The 26,824-nt window shown below is 36.3% G+C and overlaps 2 protein-coding genes across 2 annotated transcripts; both read left to right on the top strand.

The window, feature by feature from the left end:
* Positions 1-3,835: 3,835 nt before the first annotated feature.
* LOC115874894 lies at positions 3,836-4,485 on the top strand. Its single transcript, XM_030890194.1, has 3 exons — positions 3,836-4,133; positions 4,200-4,396; positions 4,451-4,485. Exons 1-3 carry the CDS (start codon positions 4,009-4,011, stop codon positions 4,483-4,485), a joined length of 357 nt encoding a protein of 118 aa, XP_030746054.1. The 5' UTR covers positions 3,836-4,008.
* Positions 4,486-25,687: 21,202 nt separating this feature from the next.
* LOC115874893 lies at positions 25,688-26,515 on the top strand. The gene has a single exon (XM_030890193.1). It carries the CDS (start codon positions 25,688-25,690, stop codon positions 26,513-26,515), a length of 828 nt encoding a protein of 275 aa, XP_030746053.1.
* The last annotated feature ends 309 nt before the right edge of the window (positions 26,516-26,824 follow it).

Below are 26,824 nucleotides of genomic sequence, written 5' to 3'. Positions count from 1 at the left end.
GGTACTCCGCCCCCTAGCCACTGATTTATTCTATTCAATATATCCCATTCCATATTTTCCATCTAATTCAAATATCATTCGATTATATATTGGTTAATTATCTTCAACAACTAGCTAGTGTCACCTGAAATAGTATAGAGGCTTCCCCCGGACGCAATTCTGCCGCTAAACAGATTCGCATCCCAATCGAATAAGCTAATTGGGGTACCTCACTAGTCTCTCTACCCCAACGCCGCATAGTGTCAATCGAGAAGACAAGGGAGACCTCAAACTCTCAAGACCAACCTCGAAGGAAAGACGTCACAAGAGGTTTTCTTCTGGTCAAACGACCCGTTGCCTTACATTACTTGCAACGTTTATAGTCAAAAGACTTTCAACCCCCAAATATCAGCTCTATGACAAAACACAACACAACAGCCTGCCGGCCTATCAACTACTGATTCGCCTCCGGCAAGCCAGGCCTCCTCTTACATCACAATTTTACCGGATCGCAAATATTTACATTACTTGCCAATGAATCATACTATTTTCTCTCATCGACTTTCAAATAGAGTGTTTTAGCATTACTAAATAAATAAATAGAGAGTTTCCGAAGGAATGCATATTGTTTATTAGAATAGTGAATAAATAAAAGCATTATTATGACGAACTTATTTTCCAAGTTTTACATTCGGTCAACCTGAACTTAGTTGCGCCCACGCAACTCTAATCTGACAGTGTCTGTCTTCTCTCCCCAGCAACCCAGATCTTGTCTCTGGCAACTCTGATTCGTCTAATAAAAATAAAACAAAGAATTTACAACTACACAAACGTCATAAAATTAAACTCTCAAATAAAAGTGCCCTACACAGTTGTCTCACACACAAGTCGTAGAACAAATGAGCGAATGCATACAAAGTCAGAAAATTAATTCAACGTACACAAAATAAAGGACACTGTTATAAAAGAGTAGTTAATGACAACAATATCTGCTGTTTGGACGTTGGACGATTATTGATAGTTCAGGAATGTCTTTAGACGAATACCTCAGTAAAAATAAAGAAATCTTAATAAAACAAAAGAGTGTTTGGAAGTTACTCAATCAAATAGGTACATAGGCAATAAAATGTCCTGTTTTAGTGAGGTGGTTAAAAATAAACAGCGGCAATTAGTAGTTAACACAAAAAATTAGTAAGTTGACTAAAAACTGCATAGCAGAAAGCATCGAACCGCCGATTAACACAAAAGTAAATCGGCTGCACACCATATCGTTCAAATAGAATGCGATACAGGAGAATCGCTGCAAAACTTTACCAAGCAGTAAAAAAATGCCTTTGAAAAGAAAAATTGTTTTAACGAAAATTGTTTTAATGTTACATTGGAGTGCTCTAAACAACCTTTTGATTAAGGATCTGTTACCTTTGAGATGGGGTCTAGGATCAACACACTGTGCATTCAAGTCTTTCGATTGTCAGACAAAACTTAAAAGATTTTCACGTGAGTGCGTCACTTTCTCTGTTTACCAGTATGTAAACGTATTATTTCTTTATATTGTGCAGACACAGCCATATAGCGAACAACTACCGTAGCTCCAGACCAATTTGTCCAAACTGCAGCGGAGATCATTATATAGATATAGATTTAATTTGATTTATTTGTACAAAAATTCTTAAATTGTTGTTTGTCTTGTATGTATTTAATGTAACACACTTTGCCTCCGTGTATTGTTTTTTTTCTAACTTAGTATTTTTATGAATTCTTATCTGTTAGTTATTTACTCTGACCTGCTACAATTATACATTGTATAAATACGTAGTCAATAAAGATTTATTTATTTATTTATTTATTTACATAGGTTTGTACAGCCTAGAGAAACATGTTTAAATTGTGAATATACAAAAGAAATGTTGAAGATTAGAGATATTGACATGGAAACATAACGTATTGAAAACTGTAAATATATAAGATGACAGATACAACAGAGAACTGAATATCAGTTTTTTTTTGATATTACGAAGGGTTCATGTTTGTATTTAAATGCTGCTGGTATAGTAATAAAATGTTTGAACAGAGAAACCCATTTTAATCAAGAAAACCTCTTATTGTATTTCTTACAGAAACGCACAAACACTTACAGAAACACACATACTTTTGCAAATAGTAAAATATCAGTTGCTGGTTACAGGCATTCTGTTTGCCAATCGAATGACCGTCACTCAGTTGGTGCAACAATACAGGTGGTGAGCTAAATCCCAGTGACTGTACTAAGAAACGAAGAAAATATGGGACACCACTGTCCTCGATACAAATATCATGGTGCTACGCCGTATGAACAAAGAAGAGACTTTTTTAAAACCCTTAAGAAATTCCTAAGAGATCCCAAGTCCAGTTACTGCAGAATATTCTGTGGCGGGGAAAATCTAGGAAGGACGTAATCGAGGCAGAAGAACATTCTGGTCGAAGAACTTCAGAGAATGGTGCCCAATATCGTGAGATGGATTATTTAAAACAGCTACAAATAAAATAAAAACAATCAGTCTGATAGTCAACCTCTGTGAATGCATTTTTTTTGTCGATAATGTCGAATGATATTTTTCAGTCAGCCTATAGTTACATATAAACAACTGAATGTTTCGAGCGGAGTAAGAATTGTTTTTGTCTTTGATTTACGGTGTTATTTTCCTCTAATTTGTTTCTTTATGATCTTAAAATTATCTGTTTATTTACCTATTTAAGGGATAGATCTTATTAAAAAAATGAATTCTTATTGCCATGAAATATGAATTAAAAATGCCTATCATTCTTTTAACTTGTCTTAACAAGAATAAATATTAATAGAGAACATTTTTTTTACCAATTTTATTTTTCAATTTGTTGAGTTCAATTGATCAGTCAATTTTATAAGTTCAGATTCAAAAAGACCATCAATCAGAATCCAGTCGAAGAGGATCAGGCCCTTAATCCTCCGCAACCAAGAATCCTCGACGATCACTATCGAAACCAAACATTAATTAATTTACATATGTCTTAACCCTATGCCCTCGGTGATAAGTGTTATTCATACAACAGAAAACATTTTGATCAGATTTTACTTTAAAGAAAAATTTAAAATTAATTCAAAATTAATACTTTAGTAAACAGCTTTTTATTTTATTTAATACAGTTTTAAATTAGGAGACAATACTCAAAGAAGAGACATATAAAAATGTTCAGTTGGGAAGATTATAAAAATAAACAGAACACTATAAAATCAGAATGATAGAAAAGCGTTCTATGAAATATAACATCGATGGATGTCGTGCTAATCGTACGAAAATGAGGCAAACAATAAAAAATTGGTAGGCAGTAATGAAGTCATATCCTTACAATCCCTTTCCAAAATTGACATTCAAGTATCCAAGAAAGTTTGAACACTTCTTATGCTGAAAACATTATAGATATTTCCAAGAGTATATCAATTCAAACGAGCTGATTTTGTCATAGGAATTATACCACAACGCTAAAATTAGAAAGGTTTAAATTACTAAAATTGAAAGAGTTACTTAGTGTTCATCTTGAAAAATAAATCGACATCTGAAAAAGTTTCCTGCGTAATTTTTGAAATTTGTTTGACGTAGATTATCCTCTATCGAATCCGGAGTTTAACCATAGTTTTTTTATTGCAAATAATTAATCTTCATACAATTTTATGACACTCGTATTTTTTATTTTACTTCAATTTCATCCCATTTTTTTTAAAAAAATTAATCACTAATAAGAATTTCAAATTTACATTTTTGCAATTTTTAACGTCACCTATTAAAAGTGTCACGGTTTGCCACCAGAGACGCTGGTGGCCGGCGTCGAAGCAAGGTCGAAGCGATTTCGCATGTGTCATTATTAATGTCAATGTCAAATGTCAGTCAGTTTTGTTTATGTTTTGTTGTTGAGTGGGATTTTGGATTTTGTACGAAGCGTTTTGTATTTTGCATTGTGTTATTTTTTTCTTTCCTCTTTGTGCTCGTTTGACCTAGATATAGTGTTATCAGTATGGAGAAGTTTGTAAAAGCTACGTCTAACAATCTTCCCAGGGTAGACATTTTTATGGTGCACGAGTTATTAAAACGAGATAATCGCTTTAATAGTGCCGAAATCGCTGGTGTAAAAGCATCAAGGTATGTAGATATATTATCACAATTTGAGAGGTGAAATACTAAAGTAGTTGTAATTGAATATTCTAGTTCCACCAGAGAAAGTTATGGTGACAATGCTATAGGCTACGTAGAATTAAAAAGGAAGGGCCCGCTATGCACTGTAAAAGCCAGAATATGCCCAGAGCATAAAGTTAGGAGCAAGGCCTACACCATTGAAACTGTAATAAATGAAGAAGAAGAAACTTTTATAGATGTTTGTTGCAAAGACTGTGCAGCCGGTGAAGGTATTATTTATACGCTATGTTTGTCAATTGTTTTTTAACATACACATTTTGTAGGAGGTTGTAAGCATGCTCTAGCTTTTTTAATGTGACTTAATCGTCGGAGTGAAGGTCCATCACCAACAGAAGTGACATCATATTGGAAAAAGCCTCGTTTAAGTAATGTCGGAACAACTATAAAGTTTGTAGAGGTAAAGGCTTTTGAAAGGGAAGCAAGTGTCACCCCAAACCCGGAACAGCCAGCAGATGAAAGTTTTCTAAATGAACTTCTGGAAGAAGGGAAACAACAAAATATAAATTGTCATCTGCTGCGTTCAACCCTAAATTTCAAAGACAGTTTGGTTGAACTAAGCATTTATAGGTTGGCTCTACGTTTTCAAAGGCAGGGAGGAGATTTCACAGACTTTTTAAATTTTCCTAAACAGCAAATGCCTGTCAGTCTATGTAAAGAAGCATAGAAGGCTACAAAAAAGCAATGTAAGTGTTCTCTATGGTTTGAGCTTCGCTATGCCCGTATAACAGCCTCAAAGTTATATGAAATAAGTAGATGCAAGACAGCTGGTACGTTAGTTGAAACCATAATAGGAGCTCATAAAACAAAACCAACAACTGGCATGTTGAGAGGACAAAATCTTGAGAAAAAAGTTTTGAAAGTAGTTGAGCAAAAATTGGACGTGAAATTAAAAGATTGTGGATTTATTTTAATGCCTGATTATCCAATATTTTGGGCCTCTCCAGATGCTTTGGGTACTGATTTTGTGGTAGAAGTTAAGTGCCCTATCAGTAATAAAACCCTTAAAAATTATATTAACAAAGGAGAAATAACAAAAAAATACAATGGTCAAGTTCAGCGCAAATGTTAGCTACTGGGATGCAAAAAGCATTATTTTGTGTGGCAGAGCCTGATTTTGAAACAACAAAGAACGTTCAAATTATTTGGGTTAACTATGATGAGGAATGTTTAAAATCGTTGATGGAAAATTGCATGGATTTTTATAAGAATAATATTTTTAATGAAATTCGTACTTGAATAATTATGAATTTTTATTGTTTATTAATTTTAAAAAAATATATTTTTTATGTATAGCAAAGTTTTATGATAAGTAAAAACATATTCAGGAACCTAGTCTGTAGAAACTTCACAAAAACAAAATTGCAACATTCAAAAGAATATTACCTACTTTTTTTATATCTTTTATATGATTCATTTTAATCAGTTTATTAAGTCAAAATAAAAATAATCAAACAACACATACAAAATAGTTTATTTTTAAAAAAAAATGCCTTGCAAGTTTTTACAATGTAAATTATCCTAGTAACACAAAAAACCAGTCTATAAAAAGAAACATAAATGAAATTTTAAGCATAAGTATCTAAACTATTACCCTAATACCTATAGTACCTACCTCCTAAAAACTAATATAATATATTATATAAACACTACAACAAAAATAATTTCAAAAGTGATTTTTTACTTTATTTAATAATTGGACTTTGTAAATTAATTAACGCACAACAAATAGTAATTACAGAATCTGTATGACCAATAAGGTTATGATCAATAACAGCATGGGGTTTTAAAAAAGAAAATTCTCTTAAACGCTTAATTACCCTTTCTATGTGGATCCTTAAGCTTGCAATTCTTTTCAATTCTATAACCTCTTCTTTTGAGGGTCTGCTAGTTGATGAAACTGAAGGTGGTCGAACTAATTTGCATTTTTTTTCTGCTAACATCCTATCTACATGTTTGAAACCTCTATCAGTCATTACATGACAATTTTCTGGAATGACTTTTAAAAAATTGCACTGTTCCAAAATTGTCATGTCACTAGTCCTACCACCATAACCTGTGGATACAAAATTTACAAAACCATCTGGTGTGCACGAAATTAAATATTTAATTGTGTTGCCCTTTTTATATTCTGACCATGTTAGGGCTTGTTTTAAACTGTCAGTAGGCTTTTGAATTTGAATTTCTAAACAATCTATTATAGATTGTACCTCATTATATCGGATTCTAAATGATATAGGTAGACACACTTTTATTATGTCTGGCTTTGGCCAAAAAACTAATGTTTTTAAATAAAATTCAATTTTTGGAATAGTTTTTTTAAAAATTGTTGAAGCTCTACTACCTAATATACCAAACTGATCACCTAAACTAATTTTCATTAAACTCAACAAAATGTCTGCCTTTTTTAAATTTGCTTTTACAATTAGCTTGTTTAATACACTATTGAACCACTGTTTTGGAATACCTATGTAGCGTTTAGGATTTTTCTCAATTAATTTAATAGTATATTCACAAGTAGCTTGTTGCTCTAACTCTTTCAATAAGTCCTTATTTTTATCTTTACTAATGGCATCACTACTGGGAACAAACTCTGAAGTACTAGGTTTAATGTTTTCTTCACTTGTAACACTGACAGAACTTTCCCGTAAACAAAGTATCTGTTTACTGACTGATGGTGGTGGACATTTAAGAGGTGATGTAGCAGTGTCACATTTTATAGATAAACCAGATGTGTCTATCTTAACATGGCGAGATTTCGGAGGGATATTACACATTACTGAAAAATGTGTCATTATTGGTGACACAGTAGTGGAAAAATCTTTTTGTTCAATATGTGTTTGAACCCCAATAGAGTAGGAATGACACTTGACCTGAATGCCAATAGTGCGCTGTCTTGTTGTGGATCCTGAAGTGGATGGTAAATTTTCATCAAACTCGGTATCACTTATCCGTCTCTTCTTACATGTTGGTTCGATTGCTTCTTCCACCGGTGCTGCACCTTCATCCTCAACCTCACATTTTAAATTTAAAGTGGTGGTTTGTTACCTTTTAAATATATGAGGAATAACATGTTTTTAACTAAAACCAGTCCTCCAACCAGCTTGTACCTCATATAATTTTCTATATCTTCCGTAACCTAAAACAAAGGTACAAGGTAAATAAAAACCATTTTTCTAAATGCATTTTAAAGTAGATATAAAATTAATTGTAAAATAAAACTTAAGGAACTTACGTTGAAATGATCTTCACAGCAAAATCTCGTACTTTTGCTGACATATTGTTGTCTTGCCGCTTCAAACCAGGCTCTTCGACGGCTTCCATCCAAAGGAACAGTTATAAAAACTTTTTCTGGAGAGCCTTCAGAGTTATATAGACAGCCCTTCACAAAACAAACTTTAACACCCTTCATTACAAAAATAATAAAGAGCGTACAACAGAGGGGTACAATAAAACAAAATTGAAAACAAGTATTTAACGCCAAACGCAAAATGTACAAAATACTTGAAAATCACGGAGCTTGAAAATACAAATATAACCTCGAACGCCTCGAACCACTGCCATCTCTAATAGATCAGTCGAGCACGGACTTTTGTTTACTTCATCAGCTGTTCATAGTTAGATATTCGGTTAAATTCTGTATTCATATTTTGTCGGTTAATTTTTGATGTTATTTGTTATTGTAGTGCAAAAAACTAATTATTTTAGTGTTTAAGTGACATAAACTACTACCAGATATATGATCACTCTGTTTCTCATAAAAAAACACGAAATATTACAGGTTTTGTTAAAGTTTTATATTTATCATAATTTTTGTGTATGTTTTTTAAGACTCTAACAATTCATCAATAAAGCGTAAGTGGAATGTGTTTTTGGTGCTATGCCTCATTTTTGTTGTGTTCCTGATTGCAGGGATTATTATATTAGGCAGACTAAAGTGTCCGGAAGAGCAAGAAAAGTGGGTATGAGTTATAAATCAAGATAATTCTATTGAAAATATCTTTAATAAATTTAAAAATATTCTCCCAGGCTCGTATTAAAGAAAACTGGACAATTATATTTATTTTATCCATATTGTGGCATCTCCACTCCCAAGTATTGTTGGTTCAGCTTCGATAGATAGTTTTTTAGATAGATAGTTCATTATTTATAATACCAAATTAATATCAAATATTTAAGTGATGGCTGAATACAATATGAATAAAATAACAGTAAAATTGGTATATTTACAATACAAAATCAAGCTTTAAGGATAAAGGTGTTTTAATTATTATATTTAATAAAAAAAAATCATATTTCTTTTTTTTAATTGGTCTAATGTTATTTACATTTTATGTAAGAATTATACCGTATCATCGAGAAAAAAAACGGCGTCTAGTTGGCTTGGAAATGAACATCGATGACATTCCCTAAATAATATTACATATTTTGACAGCGATCTTTATTTAATAGCCAACAATGACGCCTTTTTTTCGATGATATTGTATATATATATATATATATATATATATATATATATATATATATATATATATATATATATATATATATATATATATATATATATATATATATATATATATATATATATATATATATATATATATATATATATATATATATATATATATATATATATATGTATTGTATTTATAAACTGTATATTATGTAAACTATATCATTTTTAAAATACACACCAAAAATCTGAGGAATAGCTATGTTTTCCATGTATTCTATAACATATTTATTAATCCGTAGTCTCTAACTAGCGTGACGTCATAATTCTCGATCCGAGGCTGTTATATTAGAGACGGCATTGCAAGAATATAATATTATCTCGCGCCCTCTGTCAACTATTCAGTCAAATACTAATAGGTGACGTCACAATTTTCTACGCGTCATTTCAAACCAGTGAAATTTGTATTGAATTTGGTTTATTATTTATTCCTTAATTGTAACTTTGTTGCATTTCTTTTTCTATTGAGGAAGTATTTTTTAATCACTTCAATTGAATTTTACATCAAAAATAACAAAAATTTACTATGGTTAAACACCGGATTTAATAGACACTCCTTTATCTACTGTAATGAACTTTCTACTAATCTGACGAACACTCTAGTAATGCTAATTTTTTTTCAAAAATGTATGAAAGTCAACAAAACAATAATAATGTTCAATATAAGTAAATAGTATTTTTATGTGAAGGATATTTTTAGTGAACCGATTGCTTGACCCCACACCTGAATGTAAAATCGCAATTTTATGGGCTTACTCAACCGGGTCTCATAATGCAGATTCACCTCAAATATCCATTTAGTTGGTCATTGGCAAGCACTCTCTCATTGTACATGAAAATAACAAAACAAACATTTACTGATCTGGATAAAATTGATAGTTAAATAGTAAGACTCACCCGGGGGTACTCCGCCCCCTAGCCACCGATATATTCTATTCAATATATACCATTCCATATTTTCCATCTAATTCAAATAGCATTCGGTTATATATTGGTTAATCATCTTCAACAACTAGCTAGTGTCACCTGAAATAGTATAGGGGCTTCCCCCGGATGCAATTCTACCGCTAAACAGATTCGCATCCCAATCGAATAAGCTAATTGGGGTACCTCACTAGTCTCTCTACCCCAACGCCGCATCGTGTCAATCGAGAAGACAAGGGAGACCTCAAACTCTCAAGACCAACCTCGAAGGCAAGACGTCACAAGAGGTTTTCTTCTGGTCAAACGACCCGTTGCGTTACAGTACTTGCAACGTTTATAGTCAAAAGACTTTCAACCCTCAAATATCAGCTCTATGACAAAACACAACACAACAGCCTGCCGGCCTATCAACTACTGAGTTGGTACTACTATCAACTACTATTTTCTCTCATCGACTTTCAAATAGAGTGTTTTAGCATTATTAAATAAATAAATAGAGAGTTTCCGAAGGAATGCATATTGTTTATTAGAATAGTGAATAAATAAAAGCATTATTATGACGAACTTATTTTCCAAGTTTTACATAATAAAATTCTTTTTCAACGATATATCATGTTCCCATAACTAAACCTTCCAGTTTCTTAAGTAGAGCTATTTAAAAATTAATAATTCCATTATAGTAGTTCATTTCAAGAGTTTTGTTACCATAACAATTTTAGAAATTTATCACGTAAACTCTAATTACTGATACATAAAGTTAAGTAATATTTGTCATGGTAACGATTTTCTTTAAGCGAAACCATTATTATAGGTAATAGAATTATCTTTTAAATGGATTTACTGAAGAAACCACAAAATTTAGGTATAGGAACATGATATATCGTTGAAAAGCAATTTTATTTAGGTTGCGATTTTTTAAATAATATACATAGGCTTGAATTTAAAATAACAATCATTTGAACGATTTTCTAAAATCGGAAATAATTAATTTTTCTCTGATATCCAGTCAGTTGATTTAGGCAACAACAACGACCGACCAAGATGCGTCTGTTTTGAGATAAAAGTTGCAAATCAGTTGAGATTGCAACGGTTTTGCAAACCCGATATACGTATAGTAGTGTGAAATCGAACACGAATCGATTATAATGAAACTAGTTTAAAATTTTATGCACTTAGATTTCTAGTTTTATATTAGTTAGTCGTCTAGTAAGCCAATATGTCCAAAAATATAAAAAGAATCATATTAGGTCCAAAATAAAATAAAAATATCGTTATATGCAATAATTTTGGCCATGTGTGTATATTTCAAAATGGGTGTTTAAAAGCTGAACATAAAATTTGTTGGAGAGACCGAAAAAAAAACGAAGAACTCTATAATTATAAATTTTCTGATGTACTACAGGAAAGAAGTGATAGAGAAATCATATATGGATGAACTCAGTAATACATACGAGTCCTGCGTTGCCTGCGGTATTAATGATACTTAATGATCTCTTCATCATCTCATTCTGAATATTCGGAATTCGACATTGTATTTTTTTTTAATTGAACTGCTATACCAATTGACTGCAACTCATTCAGTATGAGTTGGAAACGTGTGCGTGCAGCAGTTTCATTTCAGTTGGAAACTGGTTGTAGGGCACAAAATTCGGCCACCCTAAAAATTTTACTGAGTTTGATGTTTCATAACTTTGTATTTTGTAATCCCATTTTTATGATTATGGTATCAGGTCAAGATAAATTTATTGGAATTATTTTTTATTATTTTATTGGCTTATATTCTTCGGTTAGGTGGGTTTATACCGGCGTAAATCAGAACGTTGTTTTTAGCAATAAATTTAAAACATCCCGTGGGAAAAATTAGACGGGCATTTTGAATAAAAACACTTTCATGTAATCTTGGACGTATTCCTAACATTTCCTCTTTTGAATTATCCCATTATCCCTATTCTTTTATGTAAAGTATTGATTTCAGAGACTCTTTTATTGACAAAAACAATAACTTTATAATAATTTTAATATCGTGTATGTCCACCTCTCGTAGCAATATTAGCTCGAGGTCTTCGTCGTATCAAACGAATAAGGGTAGTTATTATTTCTTGATCTATAGCTCGATGAACATCAATAATATGGATCAAGAAAATCCTTTACACAAGCTAAGGCTAGTATTAACGGAGGTATCTCCGTTAATGCTAGCCATAGTCCTTGTAAAGTTTGTAGTGGAATAGGACGACGACGGATAGCCCTTTTCATCATTCAGTTCATCGCACAAATGTTGGTTTGGATTGAGGTTGGGACTACAAGGAGGCCATTAACTACTCGTATACATCAATACTACTCGGGCTCGGCATTGGGTGGTATTAATAAAGACTAGCAGCTGCTTATGCTATAATGTTTTCACTAGTACATACTATAAAGTGTATTAATAAAATTTCAGTCGATACTTGTTTCAGTATTTACTGATAAGCATCAGCATCTACTAGTAATCATAAGTTTATCCTTAAAACGCTATTAACGTAGTAAGACCAGTATTTGCTACCGAGAATATTTTTATTAAAAATAAAAATTATCATGCATCAGTATAAACTGATTTCAAATGAAAGGAGCAAATGGAACAATAACTTCTTGGAGGACATTCTCAATATAACGGCGGGCATTGAAAGCTCCATTTTCAACAAATTCAAGATTGTAAAAATATCAGTACTTTATTTAAAAATGTGTAGCTCATTAAAGAATAGAGAAAATAGGATAATTTTAAAATTGAAATGTTAGGAATACATTTAAGATTACAGGAAAGTGTTTTTTATCCAAAATGCCCGTCCAATTTTTTCCACAGGGTGTTTTGAGTTTATTGCAAGAAACGTTTTGATTTACCCTGGTATAAACACACCTAACCGAAATATACAGGTTGTTAATTTATTTATTACTCGCGGCAAGAGCTTTATGGTTGGAATATGGAAACCTCAGCCCGCTCGTCGATAGACGACGCGACGGGACGAGTCGGCAGAATACCCGAATAAGTGCATGCGTTCTCAATAGGCAGTGTTGCCATTCTGTTCCCCTATAAGTAACTGTTCAGTGAACAATCTGTATAATCCATTAAAATAAAAAAAAATAATACCAACAAATTTATCTACAAACTAATACCATAATCATAAAAATAGGATTACAAATTAAAAATTTATGAAACCTCAAACTTAGTCAAAATATTAGGGTGGCGAAATTTTGTGCCGGGGTGTTTAGTTTGCCACTTTCGTCTCGAAATAGTCGCACCGTGGGTGGCCTTACTCACGAGATATTCGAGCTAATCTGGCCTCAAACTGGCGTGAATGAGCAGCCTATATCAAGAGATTTTACACTCCATGAAACAACAACACGACAGAGTTTCGAGACGGTTACCTGTTCATCCCACTCCCATCCTCTAACGTCGCTTAACTTCGGTGATCTATCGGGAGCCGGTGTTTCGACATCCATTATCCATTACAGTTCCCTTATAGTTTCTGGAGCCCGTCGTCACTGAACCAACTTGCTCGGGAAGCGATGATAATTGAGACCAAAAACTTATTTGCTCTCAAAATAGAAGTTGTTTCCACATTATTTAATTTTCTAATTAACGAAGGGGGGTCGATAATCATCTTTATAATACAAAGTTTGTCAAAAAGTTGGTTATACACCAAGAAAAATAAATAAAAACGTTTTTTTTTACTTTAGATCTTTTTAGATACAAGATAAACCTGTAAGTGTGGTAAAAAGGAATTTTTGTATTAGCGTGTTTTATCACTTACTTAAAGTGCTAAATGTTATTAAAAAAATATTGATGTCGATTTGAGATTTATGTAAATCTCTAATTTCATGTATTATGTATATATATATATATATATACAAAATCGACAGTCGAAAACTTTCAAGACTAAATTAATACTATTTTGTTTTGGATTTGTTAGTTTTATTTAGTTTTTTAATCATTTTTACATACTTCTTCAAACAATGTTGAAAAACAGACGTGTCATCTTTGACTAAATTAACGCTAAATGTTTTATCAAAGGCTAACATCGTTAATAAGTTATTTGCTAATCTATTTGTCATGCTACTGTAAAAATATTTAATATTTATACTTCAAATTAAAATGTAACTTGTTTTAATTTGAATAAATAGCATTATGAAATATTACAAATTATATCGTACGCTGTCATTGTTTTAACTGAAAATTAATTAACGGAGGTATATGAAAAAATTATAAATTATAACAATAAAATTAATTATTATATTTTTCGTAATCTTTTAATGTGAATATACCGGCGGTGATATATTTTGTTGTTTTATGTTTATATATTTGAAATCGTTTCACATAATGTCATTTCATTGCTTTTTAATGAATAAATTTAAAAATCATGTTACATTATTAGTTTAAATATTCATTAACTCCATTAAATTAATGAAAATTAATTCATTAAATATTCACTTTTATTAACATTAAAAAACTGAATATAACTTCCAATTTAAGCAAAATGTACTTGTATATTTTCATAAATATTAAAATTATTTTTTCAACTAGATATCACAAGTTAGTATCTTTTTTACAAATTATTTTATTCAAGATGGAAATTCAGTATGGTAGAATTATGAAGTTGTTCAATTAACAATCTCTTTAAACCATTCACATGTGGTGGATCGAGGTGTATTCGGATAACTTTGGCAGCATAATTCTTCAGATAAAAATAAGTCAAAAAGTTCGTATAAATTTATGTCCAAAAATGTTTCAGTTCGTAGAGACAGGGTATAGAAGTTTCATTTTTGTTTAAAATTTTTCCAAATCATTCCTGAACTAATTTAAACTAATTTGCATGAAAATTAGTATAATTGATATGAGAAATTTCATTTGGATGTCAATATGACTCCTATTTGTAGGGGGCACCACCTACATATTTTTAAATCGTTTGAAGAGTATATAACTTTTAATAACTTTTCGTCCGTACATCTATAAAACTACTGAGTGAAAAAATATACAATTCTGTTACTTTTTACCTAAAAAAATGTCTCTTGGTAAAAATCGCTATGAACAACCGTTTTCAAGATATTTAGAATGTGTGGAAATAGCTATTACATGTCATTATTGACAAAAATATACTTATTGACTAGATAGATATTTGACTGAAATAATAAATTGCCGAACTATTTTTTAAACAAATCATGAATTTTTTTAGAAGAAAATACGATAAAACAGTTTCTGTTGAATATTTGGCACAAAAAAATTCAAATTTATTATTTGAGACTAATAACTATCCAGTCAACATGTATAATTTTTGTCAATTATATAATAATAATAATAATAGCTCCCGATATAGCAACCTCAGGTATGCCCTTCCATTCTGGGGTACGTGTTGTGCGACTCAATTTGACCGCATTTTCAAGCTCCAGAAGAGAGCTGTTCGATATTCACTGGGACTAAACAGCAGAACTCATTGCCAGGACTTCTTTAAAAAATTAAAAATATTAACTCTTCCTTCCTTATTTATATTTGATTCCGTTTGCCTAATACGTAAGCATGTATCAGCTTCTTAAGAAAGGCCATCTCACAGTTATCCACTCAGGAACGCGGAGCAAGATCTTATCTAATCTCTTTATGATGAGTTTCATTAGATTCCCCTATACCTAGTTTCAACTGTTTCTCAGATATCTTGATTTATTTGAAAATGTTTACAGATTTACCCCTATTTTTAACAGTGGGTCTTTTACATGGGGGTCTTTTACGTGGGCCTCATTTTGAATCAGTGATAAACGCTTCTGCGGTAAACTGGAGCAGAGGACTAATACTTTCGAAGTCCATATTGATAACTAATTTATCGCATACACGGTGTCCAAAATTTGATAACTGATTAGATTATTTTCAAACTCAAAAAGTTCATTTTTTCAAATGAGACACCCTGTATATTTTTCGATAGTTAGATGCAAAATTCAATTCTGCATCGATTTGCTATAACTTTCCCTATACCCATTTTCAACGGTTTTCTTGTTAATCCTTATTTTTTATTTTTTTTATTTAATTCAATTTTTAGCAGAATCGACAACATTATTATCGTTTGTGTTTTTTAAAATAAAATAATTATGTTAAAGTAAGGAAATTGAGTGTAATTAGAACTAGGGATGTAGGCAAATTTTTCTGACATTGTCACGGTCATAATAAAATAACGGTCGCGTCATTTATTTTTATGACACTCTTGTCATTTATTTTAAAGTTTACCTTTTATTTCCAAAGAAAAATTTTTTGAAGATCTCTTTACTCCATATTTTATTTATTTATTTATTTATTACCAGTAAATTTTACAATACATCAGGGGCGGCTTGTCCTATGAGGCAGATGAGGCAGTGCCTCACCAATACATTTGAAGAATTACACGTATTAATCGATACATCTTTAATCACAATTTTATTTTTTTTCCCTATTTACATCAATAATAATTGTATTTTTTATCCGTCATTCTACAATAAATTACGTCGATGGTATTCCTTTAAACGCGCTTCCTTTCCCATATGCGACAAACTCGACGATATATATATCCATCTCATTTGTTCTTTAAGAAGTATATGTGCAGAGGTTTGCCTCTCGCCTTTTCTTGTCTAACGTATTGTGGTATATCGCATTGACGGAGCGACAGCGTTCACTGGAATCTTAAATCTATAGAATGAAAAGAAAAAGCATGCAGGCAGCTGCCTTTAAGAGAGTCATAGTTACTCCCGCCGTTTACCCGCGCTTGATTGAATTTCTTCACTTTGACATTCAGAGCACTGGGCAGAAATCACATTGCGTCAACATCAAGTTAAGACCATCGCAATGCTTTGTTTTAATTAGACAGTCGGATTCCCCCGGTCCGTGCCAGTTCTGAGCTGACCGTTAAATAGCGGCCGAAGAGGACACCGAAGCGTAACGTCGTGAAACGCTACGCAAACGGGCCTCGCAGCAAAGCGGTTCCGCGGGAGGCCAAGGCTCAGGACCGAGCTCGGATTCGGTTCGCAAAAACTTGCACCTCGCCCAGGCCTGGCACATTAGCCAGTACCCGCTTCCTCGCCAAGCCCGACACGCCCCGATCCTCAGAGCCAATCCTTATCCCGAAGTTACGGATCCAATTTGCCGACTTCCCTTATCTACATTATTCTATCGACTAGAGGCTCTTCACCTTGGAGACCTGCTGCGGATATGGGTACGAACTGGCGCGACGCCTCCACGTGGCCCTCTCCCGGATTTTCAAGGTCCGAGGGGAAGAACCGGACACCGCGGCAACTGCGGTGCTCTTCGCGTTCCAAACCATATCTCCCTGCTAGAGGATTCCATGGAACTCGAACGCTCATGCAGAAAAAGAAAACTCTTCCCGGATCTCCCGACGGCGTCTCCGGGTCCTTTTGGGTTACCCCGACGAACTCTCTTGCGAGGGCCCGACTTATTGACGGTTCCGCTGCCAGGTTCCGGAATAGGAACCGGATTCCCTTTCGCCCGACGGGTGTGTTCGCTAAGTATTTACGTTAGACGTAACTTAATAAACGTACACCACATCGACATCGGCTTTCGCCTAGGGCTTAGGATCGACTGACTCGTGTGCAACGGCTGTTCACACGAAACCCTTCTCCACGCCAGTCCTCCAGGGCCTCGCTGGAGTATTTGTTACTACCAACAAGATCTGCACCGACGGCGGCTCCAGACGACCTCGCGATCAGCCCTTCTGCGGTCACCGCCGCGACCCTCCTACTCGTCAGAGCTTCATGAAAAATATTGCTATTTTTCGCACATGCCGCTGACGGTCGAGTATAAGCACGACGCTTCAGCGCCATCCATTTTCAGGGCTAGAAAATTCGGCAGGTGAGTTGTTACACACCCCTTGGCGGATTCCGACTTCCATGGCCACCGTCCTGCTGTCTTAAGTTACCAACGCCTTTCATGGTATCCCATAAGCGTCGATTTAGGCGCTTTAACTCGACGTTTGGTTCATCCCACAGCGCCAGTTCTGCTTACCAAAAATGGCCCACTTGGCACTCTGATCCGAAATCTCGCGGCTTCAACATTTAAGCAAGCCGGAGATCTCACCCATTTAAAGTTTGAGAATAGGTTGAGGTCGTTTCGACCCCAATGCCTCTAATCATTCGCTTTACCGGATGAGACTCGTACGCAACGAGCGCCAGCTATCCTGAGGAAAACTTCGGAGGGAACCAGCTACTAGATGGTTCGATTAGTCTTTCGCCCCTATACCCAGTTCCGACGATCGATTTGCACGTCAGAATCGCTACGGACCTCCATCAGGGTTTCCCCTGACTTCGTCCTGACCAGGCATAGTTCACCATCTTTCGGGTCCCAGCGTGTACGCTCTTGGTGCGCCTCTTCTCGCGATGAGAACGAGACGCCCCGGGAATGCGGAGCGGCCACTAAGGACCGCCCATCTTCCCTCGGTCCGTGCGAGACGAACTTTTACTTTCATTGCGCCTTTAGGTTTAGTAATTCCCAATGACTCGCGCACATGGCCTGCAGTTTTGCAAATATTTTGCCTAGTCTCTCAGTCTGTAACACCATGCTGACCACCTCGTCCTCGGTCCTGGATAGCAGACGCTGCATTCTTCCCAGCAGCTGATTAGGAATGGCGGAACGCAGCTCCGTTATGCCCAGACCCCCGTCTCTGACTCTAGCGAACAGGATAGCGTCCGGCACGTGATTGTGAAGGTGTAAAAACCTCTTCGTGGCGCTTTTGATCATCCTGTCCGCTTCCTTCAGGATCTCCCCGGTCATCTGCGTTGATTGAAGGCCGTACAAGACCTTGGGGATTAAATGATCCTTCAGGATAGGCAGTTTTTGGTCTGGTTTGAGGGGGGCCCGGTGCAGTCTCGCTATCCAAGCCTGCAGGTTGCACAGTGATGGTTTTTTGACTCCAGAAGTACCGTACATGTGTCCTAAGTACCGAAACGCCGACAGGCCGTTGTTCGTGGGAATCTTTGAGCCGCCGATGCTGTACAATGACTTCTCGATGACGGACGACCTCTTGTTGCCATGATGGGTTGTGGCTGTTATTGACGTGCATTTTTTCGGGTTTATGGCCATGCCTCGTCTCTTTAAGAAGTTGGCTGTTTCATCCAGTAAGAGGGGCATGACCCTGATGTCGTCCTCCATCAAGATGAGATCGTCAGCGAATGCCATTATAGATGTTCGGTTGTCATCCCCCATTGTTCCGCCGCTTGGCCGCCCGTTAAGTCTATCTAGCAGCTCGTCCATAACTATGTTGAATAGGAGGGGACTGAGAGGATCACCCTGTTTGACCCCTCTGTTTATGTTTAATGCCCGGGAAGACTGCTGGCCGATCTTAATTCTAGTAGAAGCGGTCCGTAACGTTTCCATAATATACGATGTCACCCTGTCATCGACACCCACCCTTCGTAGCCCTCGGCGCACGCTGTTGTGAGACACGGTATCGAATGCCTTACTAATGTCCAGGGAGACCACACTGAAGGACTTGCCCTGCTCAGTTCTTGACCGGATGTAGTGGTCAAGAAGCAGGACGTTCGCCAGAGTACCGTCGATCTGTGTAAATCCCCTCTGGCCCGCGTTCAGCTCGATACAGTTCTTCAGCTTGGTGTTCAGAATTCGATGCATTAAGCGCTGCCCGGTTGACCCGATGGTTATGGGTCGCCAGTTGGTTGGGGACCTTCTGTCTCCGTCCTTGGGAACAAGGACGGTCCGGAGCAGCTTCCAGCTGGAAGGGTGGGCGTTTCTAAACAAGATGGCGGACATTATAATGGACCAGTGTCTAGCCGGGACGTTCTTAGCCTGCTGGACTGTCAAGCCGTCTGGTCCGGGGGCCGACACCTTCCAATTCGCCATTGCGTTCTCTACGTCGGTGGATGTGATTGGCCGAAAGGTGTTCGCGGCCCATTTGGTTTGCACTTCCTCCGAGTCCTCTAATGACTGTCCCTCAAACACGTCGCCGTAAAAGTCCTCAATGTCTTGGATTGATGGCAGCTCTGGGGGCTCGTTTAGAGCTCGACCGGACAGGATCAAGTCAGCGAGCATCGACTTATCCTTCTTATAGAGATCCTGTGCCTTTTTGTAAGCACTGGCGCGTGGACCCCTGCCACCTCTGGAGACTCCATAGTTTCTCGCCTGGTTCTGGTTGTTTGCGGGGCGGTTCGCTGCTGGCTTCGTGCTGGTTTTGCTGGAAATTCCAGCCAGCCAGGCGTCGATAGACTCTGTAAGCGTACTCCTGGAGCCCAGGAGTACTTGGTCTATAATCTTCCGCAGAAGCCTCTCAGTGGCGGGCAGGTCTCTCCGTTCCGTATAGAAGAATTCCGCGAATTCTGGGTTCTCTGGTATTGGTTCTTCGATATTTGTGAGCCAGGAACGGTTTGGAGAGGGGTCGTTGGTTGTTGCGCCAGTGGTCTCCTCTTGTTGTTCGGAGGAGTCGGGGTTGCTGTCTGGCGTCTCGCTGCTCGCTGGTGGTCCGCTGCGGACTATGATGTTGCTATGTATTAAGACTCTCGGCGGATTTGGAGGGACTAGGTCTGGCTCAGGAGTAAAGTAGGCCGTTTCATTCAGGCTGTTGGTCGGCCGGGGCGAGAGGTAGGCGACGTCGCTGTTGCTGGAAGGCGTCGGTGAGGGCGTTCCGGCTCTGGTATTGCTGATAGAAGTTTCTGGCATGGTCGGTAGGCGGGTGGGTAATTTAAATGATTTTGCTGGCCTGTCGGGGATAGGAGATGTATCCGACGGCGATCTTCGCCTCTTGCCAGGTGTTATGGCTTCAAGGGTGTTTCCATGTATGGTCACGTTTCCCGTTGGGAGCGGCTGCTGGGGCGGCGACAACTTGGTGGCAGCCTTGGTTGGAAGTCTGCCTGGTGGTGGGCGTTTTGCTATGCATTCTCTTGACGAGAGGGGCGTAGATGGTGTGGGCGTAGGTGTGAGTGTGAGTGCGCCGCTGCCCGGCGACTTGGTTTCCTTTTTTCCTAGCAGGAGGGATTTTGCCAGCGATGTTAGGTTGCTAGCCTTAGAGGCCCTTAGATTTGACCTGGCTCGTTCTAGGTACCTCTTATATATTTGGCTTTCCCTCCTGTGTCGAACCTGGGCTTGAGTGAGTCCAGTGGCGGCCATCATATCTTTGATGGACACAGTTTTAACTGTGCGTGCCTCTAGGTTAGCCAAGATCTCTAGGTATTCAGGCTCTGTCAGCACATCTAGTGCGTCGGACTCCCTCTCACACTCAGACGGGTGGCTTCGTCGTTCGTGTTGTTATTTACACTTGGTACGATCTCCGCACGTTCTTGATGTTATGTGCATTTTTAACTGTGGTTTTGTCTTGAAAGTTGCGCCGCACGAGGTACAATTGAGGCCAGCAGATGATTTTGTTGGTGATAATGAGGCTGTGGCTGGTGCAGCGTTTGATGGTGTTGATGTTGGTAGTCCCTTGATGGTGTTAGGGTCTTCACAGGTTTGTAATTGTTCGATGTCGCTTCGAGTATTGTTGTCCAGAAGGTGTTTTGAGCATCCTGGTTTTGCCCAATTGCTTAAGTTTCTATTTAGAGAGACCTTTGGAGTGCCAGAATTATATCTCTTGGATCCATTCGCTAGTTTATTTATAGCAGGTTCTTTTTCTTTAGGCACCCTGATGTTCTGGGCACCTTCGCTACAGATGTTTTGTAGCGGTGAACTCGTGATGTTGTTCGAATTCGTGGCATTCGCCGAGATGCTTTCCTCCGGTTTGTTCTTGTCTAATGAGAACGATAGAGACTCTCTCTTCGTGGTGTTAATTGATTTTGTTTGACTATGTGGCGCGCATTCAGGCTGGTTTCGCTTTCCGTCATGTTGTTTCGGTGGCGGCGGGTGGAGACTTGAGTTATTTGTGGCTCCATCCCCCGTTGCGGAAGCCATTTTATTCGGGGGGGACGCCTTTGCGTCTTTAGGTGGCGTTGGGCGTGTCGCCATTGGTGATTCGCAGGGTTCTTCCGGGAGACATCAACAAGTGGGTCAGCGAAGCACCTCCTCCAATTCTGTGCTCCTGATAGTGCGGGCCGCTCTAAGATCTTCTCTAGGCCTTATTGGTTGGAGGAGAAGCGTATAACCGGTCGTGAGTTGTCTTTGATACCGTTGTGTGAGTTTATGGGCATCAAAATCCTGCCTGAAAAGCCGTTCGTTAAAAATATGTATCACTTCCCGATCAACCCGAGAGATTTTAGGCGACAGGCTGAAAATGCAGAATTGCATTATTTGGGAATTTGTATTAGTTTGAATCACAGTTTGAATTAACTTTGCCGGTTATTGCACTGTTTTGTCTCTAATTGATTAATATAAACGTTTTTTAATGTGAATTGCATGTTTAATTACTCGTCTTACTGATTACAACGTATTAAGTAAATACCTAAAAAGTGGACAGTGACTTGTTGATTGATATGATTATTTAGAGGGACCATGCATCATCAGAGGACTTCCCCAGGTAAAGTTTTTCGAATTCGAATCATTTCTAGATAAATTGTGTACTCGTATAGTCAAACAGTAAAGCAACCTGTTACAGAGATTTCATTTTGTTTTATTTTTATAGGAAGGGTAGAAAAACAAAATTTTACCATACAGAGTAAAATATAAGACAAAATATCCTGAGGTCGCTTTGATAAAAATTTACTGTTGCAATAGCCCTATGTAATAGGTACCGTATGATCGAAAAAAAACGGCGTCCAGTTGGCTTGAAAACGACGATCGATGACATTTTCCATATAATTTTACACATAAAATGACAACGACCTTCATTTCATAGCCATCGCTGACGCCGTTTTTATTCGATCATACGGTATAATACTGCGAATTATATTACATAAGGCTTAAGGCAACTGCTAAAAATTTAGAAATATTTTAATTACAAAAATGTGCGCTTTTTAAGTCTGTAGGTATCTAAAATACTAAAAATAATATACAGTGTGTATTGCGTTTAAAAAAATTGAGACATAATATTGCAATGTTGGCCGTGCCATAAAAAAATCCCTGTATAAAATAATGTAAATTTTTCTCGGATTTCTTCTTTTGTCCTAAATACCTCGCTATATACATACTTAAGCAATAATATATCAATAAGTCAAATTCACTCCAGGTTTTTACCACTTTTTAAAAAATGAAATTTTTCAAATATGAATTATCATGGAAATTCCGCATATATAGTGCTTCAAATAAATCAATAGTGTGATGTATGCTGAATTTTATGCTGAATCCAATTCTGCACAGAAAAATGGTAATGCGATTGCAATTTTAAAGAAAATTTTTTTTTTAGGATATGCACTTTTTTTATATAGAACTTTTTTTTCATATATTTGTCAAAACCGAAGATATTGGACTTCCTCGTACTAATGGTCACCCTATATACATACTAATAAAAATTCTCTTCTAATGTGCCTCACCATCTTCCAGTGCTACGAGCCGCCCCTGCAATACATATTATTATATAGTGTTTGGGCTCAAGCTTCTAAATGCTGCACTTGTTCCATCTAAATGCTGCCCCCGTTCCATCTAAATGCTGCAACCGATCTTGACCTTTTATCTCTGCGCCTGACGTCCAGCAATCGGACGGAAGGGGACCTGTCACTTACCACCAGCCCGGCAAGCCGCAAGAATTTACATTTCTTTGTTTTATTAAAACAATTTGTTATATCTTATATTAACTTTAATAAACTATTAAAAAATACAGTCCACTATATAACCAACATATGGTCCAGACGAGCCGGATTAACAAGCAAGGTGAGCCGTATCCGTATTTTTCCTAATAAAATACCTAGTTCGAGAGTTTAAGAAATTATTTTACGCGGTAGCCATTTTAAAGTTGTCGCGTAGGTAATTTGCTAGAATTATTTTAATCGTCATGGCTAGTCAAGTTCTAATTAGAAAACGTGGCGGTTTAAAATCATCTTTAACTAATTTTGTTAAATATATCGAGGCACAAAGTAAATTGAAAGAGGGGTTAAGCAATTTTCAACTAGCTAATTTACGAGAAAGATTATCGAAAATTCAGGACGTTTTTAGTGAGTTTTGCGAGGTTCAGAACGAAATAGAGAGCACTGTCGAGGATAGGGAATTAGACGAACAATATAGTGAACGATCTCAATTTGAAGACACATATTATGAAAGCGTAGCAATTGCTAAAAGTTTATTATCCGTCGATGACGACGTAAATGATCTGAGATCAGCGGGTGAATTGCATTCTAATGGAAGTATATGTTCAAAATCTAGTGTAAATCAAAAATTACAAGTTAAATTACCGGATATACTTCTACCTACCTTCGATGGCGCCTATGAAAATTGGCTCGAATTTCGAGATACTTTTGAATCGCTAGTAGACAAAAATACCGAGTTATCTAGTATCGAAAAATATCATTAGCTAAGAGCATCTTTGAAAAATAAGGCAGCAGAAGTAATCAAATCTGTAGAGTTTTCGACAAATGGATATACAGTGGTGTGGAAGACACTTACTGAGCGATTTAATAATAAAAAATTATTAATATATAACCATTTATAAGCTATTTTCTCAATAGAAAACATTTATAAAGAATCATCAAATAAACTACGGCAAGATATTTCTAACTGGGACACCATTTTAATATTTATGCTTAATTTAAAATTAGATCAGAAAACGGCTATGGATTGGGAGAGATTTTCAGCTGATATAGATACTCCTAAGCTCGGGGATTTTACAGGATTCTACTAAATTATTTCTGCGGCGAAGATCATTTAATTTATACATGTAACCAATTTAAAAATCTAGATATTAAAAACCGAATTGATTTCGTAAAAGGTAAAAAACTATGTATAAACTGCTTAAGAAATAATAATTTTGGTAAACGATGTAAATCAGGACCCTGTAGAAAGTGCAATCAACGGCACAATACTCTATTACATATTGAAAATCGGCAAAGTTCCCCAACTTCAGAAGAATATTCGGAAAGTACTGTTACAATGGGCCAAGATATATATAAAAACTGGGCATGTTTTTCTTTCCACGGCTAGGGTTAAAATTCACGACCACTTGGGAAGGGAACATTATGCGCGAGTATTATTAGACTGTGGTTCCCAGTCATCATTTATTTCTTTGTCACTATGTAAACGTTTAGGTTTGAAACAAGAAAATACCAACTTATCTGTTGTGGGAATTGCCAATATCACGTCACAAATTAAGAAAAGGTGTCAAGTCGAAATTAAGTCTTTGTATAAAAACTTTAAACTTTTGTTAAATTGCTTTATTTTGCCCGAAGTGACTAATATTTCATCTTCTAGAGGAATCCATTTTCAATGCTTGGATCTTCCTAAAAATGTACAATTAGCAGACCCAGATTATAATAAGCCAGGCCCCGTAGATATTCTAGTAGGCGCGGATATTTTCTGGATCTTACTAGGTAAAAATCGGATATCGTGTGGAAAACACATGCCTTTCCTACAAGAAACAGATTTAGGTTACGTTCTGGCTGGAGGTAGGACACGCCGATGATACTTCTATGTAATTCTATGTAATATTTCTTGTCACTTAAGTACTAATGCTGAGTTACAAAATACTATTTCAAAGTTTTGGGAAATCGAGGAAATTCCCACAAATAAAGTTTTTTCTGAGGATGAGCTCAAATGCGAATCTATTTTCTCACAAACTACTCATAGAGATGCCTCCGGACGTTTTGTCGTTACCCTGCCATTTAAACAATCACCCAATCTACTTGGGTCGTCTAGGGAACAAGCTGAAAAAAGACCATAGAAAGAAAGTTAGCAAAAAACAATAATCTCTGAGAATATTACCCAAATTTTATGACAGAATACGAGAATTTAAATCATATGACTTTAGATACTAGTAATATAGCAAATAATGTTGAATATTTCATGCCACATCATGGAGTTTTTCGTGAGTCTAGTTTAACTACCAAACTGCGTGTCGTTTTTGATGCGTCGGCACCATCTAGCAATGGTTTATCGTTAAATTCCATTCAGTATGTTGGTCCAGTCTTGCAAAACGATCTTTTTTCTATTTTACTTAGATTTAGAAAATATTTATTTGTAATTTCAGCGGACATTACGAAAATGTACCGCCAGATACTAGTTGAACCAAGCCAGCGGTCACTACAAAAAATATTATGGCGTTCTAGTCCTTCCGAAGATGTAAAAGTTTACAAACTAAATACTGTTACCTATGGGCAAGCTTGTGCTAGTTTTCTATCAATTCGATGTCTATTCCAGTTAGCAGACGAATATGAAAAAATTAACCCAGATATTGCGAATATCATTCGTCAAGATTTTTATGTCGACCATTTGTTGACCGGTGCGGATTCTATTCCAGATGCTCAATATATATGCAATGAAATTTCAAAGGTCTTAAAAGACGGTTGTTTCGAGCTGCGTAAATGGTATTCCAATGAACCTAGCGTTGTAAGTCATATGGATAACGCTACTAGTTCTTGTGAGGTCTTAGAATTCACCGCAGGGGAAAAGGCAAAAACCTTGGGTTTAACTTGGTCTTGTCAAGATGATTTTCTTATGTATCATATCGAAGAAATTCCTTTTAAAAGTAATTATACAAAAAGAAGCGTTCTGTCAGTATTATCCAAGCTATTCGATCCTTTAGGACTCCTATCACCGTGTATTGTGCTAGCAAAGATTTTCATGCAACGCTTATGGCTACAAAAGGTATCTTGGGATGAGCCATTGACACTTTCCTTATCGAACGAATGGTCTAAATTCTGTAAAGATTTACCCAATTTAAATTCATTGCAAATTAGTCGTCATGTCCTAGCTGATTTTCCAAGTTCGTTAGAAATACACGGATTTTCAGATGCCTCCGAGAGAGCCTATGGGGCTTGCCTATATATAAAATCAATTGATTCAAAGGGTTTTTCAGTCATCAACCTTTAATGTGCTAAGTCTAAGGTTGCCCCGGTGAAGTCACTTACTATTCCTAAGCTTGAACTTTGTGCAGCTTTATTATTAAATAAACTGGTAAACAAAGTGTTAAGTTCTATTCAACTTTCCTTTGAAAGAATCGTTTTGTGGCCTGACTCTACTATTGCTCTGGCCTGGATAAGAACCCCTCCAAATACGTTAAAGGTCTTTGTAAGCATCGTGTTGCAGAGATTCAAGCTTTAACTGAAGATTGCGAGTGGCGATATATTCCCAATACAGACAACCCAGCCGATTTAGTTTCGCGTGGTTTGTTACCAAGTC

This window comes from Sitophilus oryzae, unplaced genomic scaffold (genome assembly GCF_002938485.1).
Source record: "Sitophilus oryzae breed Bouriz unplaced genomic scaffold, Soryzae_2.0 scaffold_1307_pilon_pilon, whole genome shotgun sequence".
NCBI lineage: Eukaryota > Metazoa > Arthropoda > Insecta > Coleoptera > Curculionidae > Sitophilus > Sitophilus oryzae.
The sequence above is the reverse complement of the archived record's forward strand: the minus strand, read 5'-3'. Positions and strand labels throughout refer to the sequence as shown.

Bases quoted from the DNA above. Each gene is read 5' to 3' on its own strand.
- LOC115874894 (XM_030890194.1), top strand. From the start codon at position 4,009: ATGGAGAAGTTTGTAAAAGCTACGTCTAACAATCTTCCCAGGGTAGAC. The intron at 4,134-4,199 runs GTATGTAGATAT...TGAATATTCTAG, and splicing joins GCTGGTGTAAAAGCATCAAG to TTCCACCAGAGAAAGTTATG. The intron at 4,397-4,450 runs GTATTATTTATA...CACATTTTGTAG, and splicing joins AGACTGTGCAGCCGGTGAAG to GAGGTTGTAAGCATGCTCTA.
- LOC115874893 (XM_030890193.1), top strand. From the start codon at position 25,688: ATGTACCGCCAGATACTAGTTGAACCAAGCCAGCGGTCACTACAAAAA.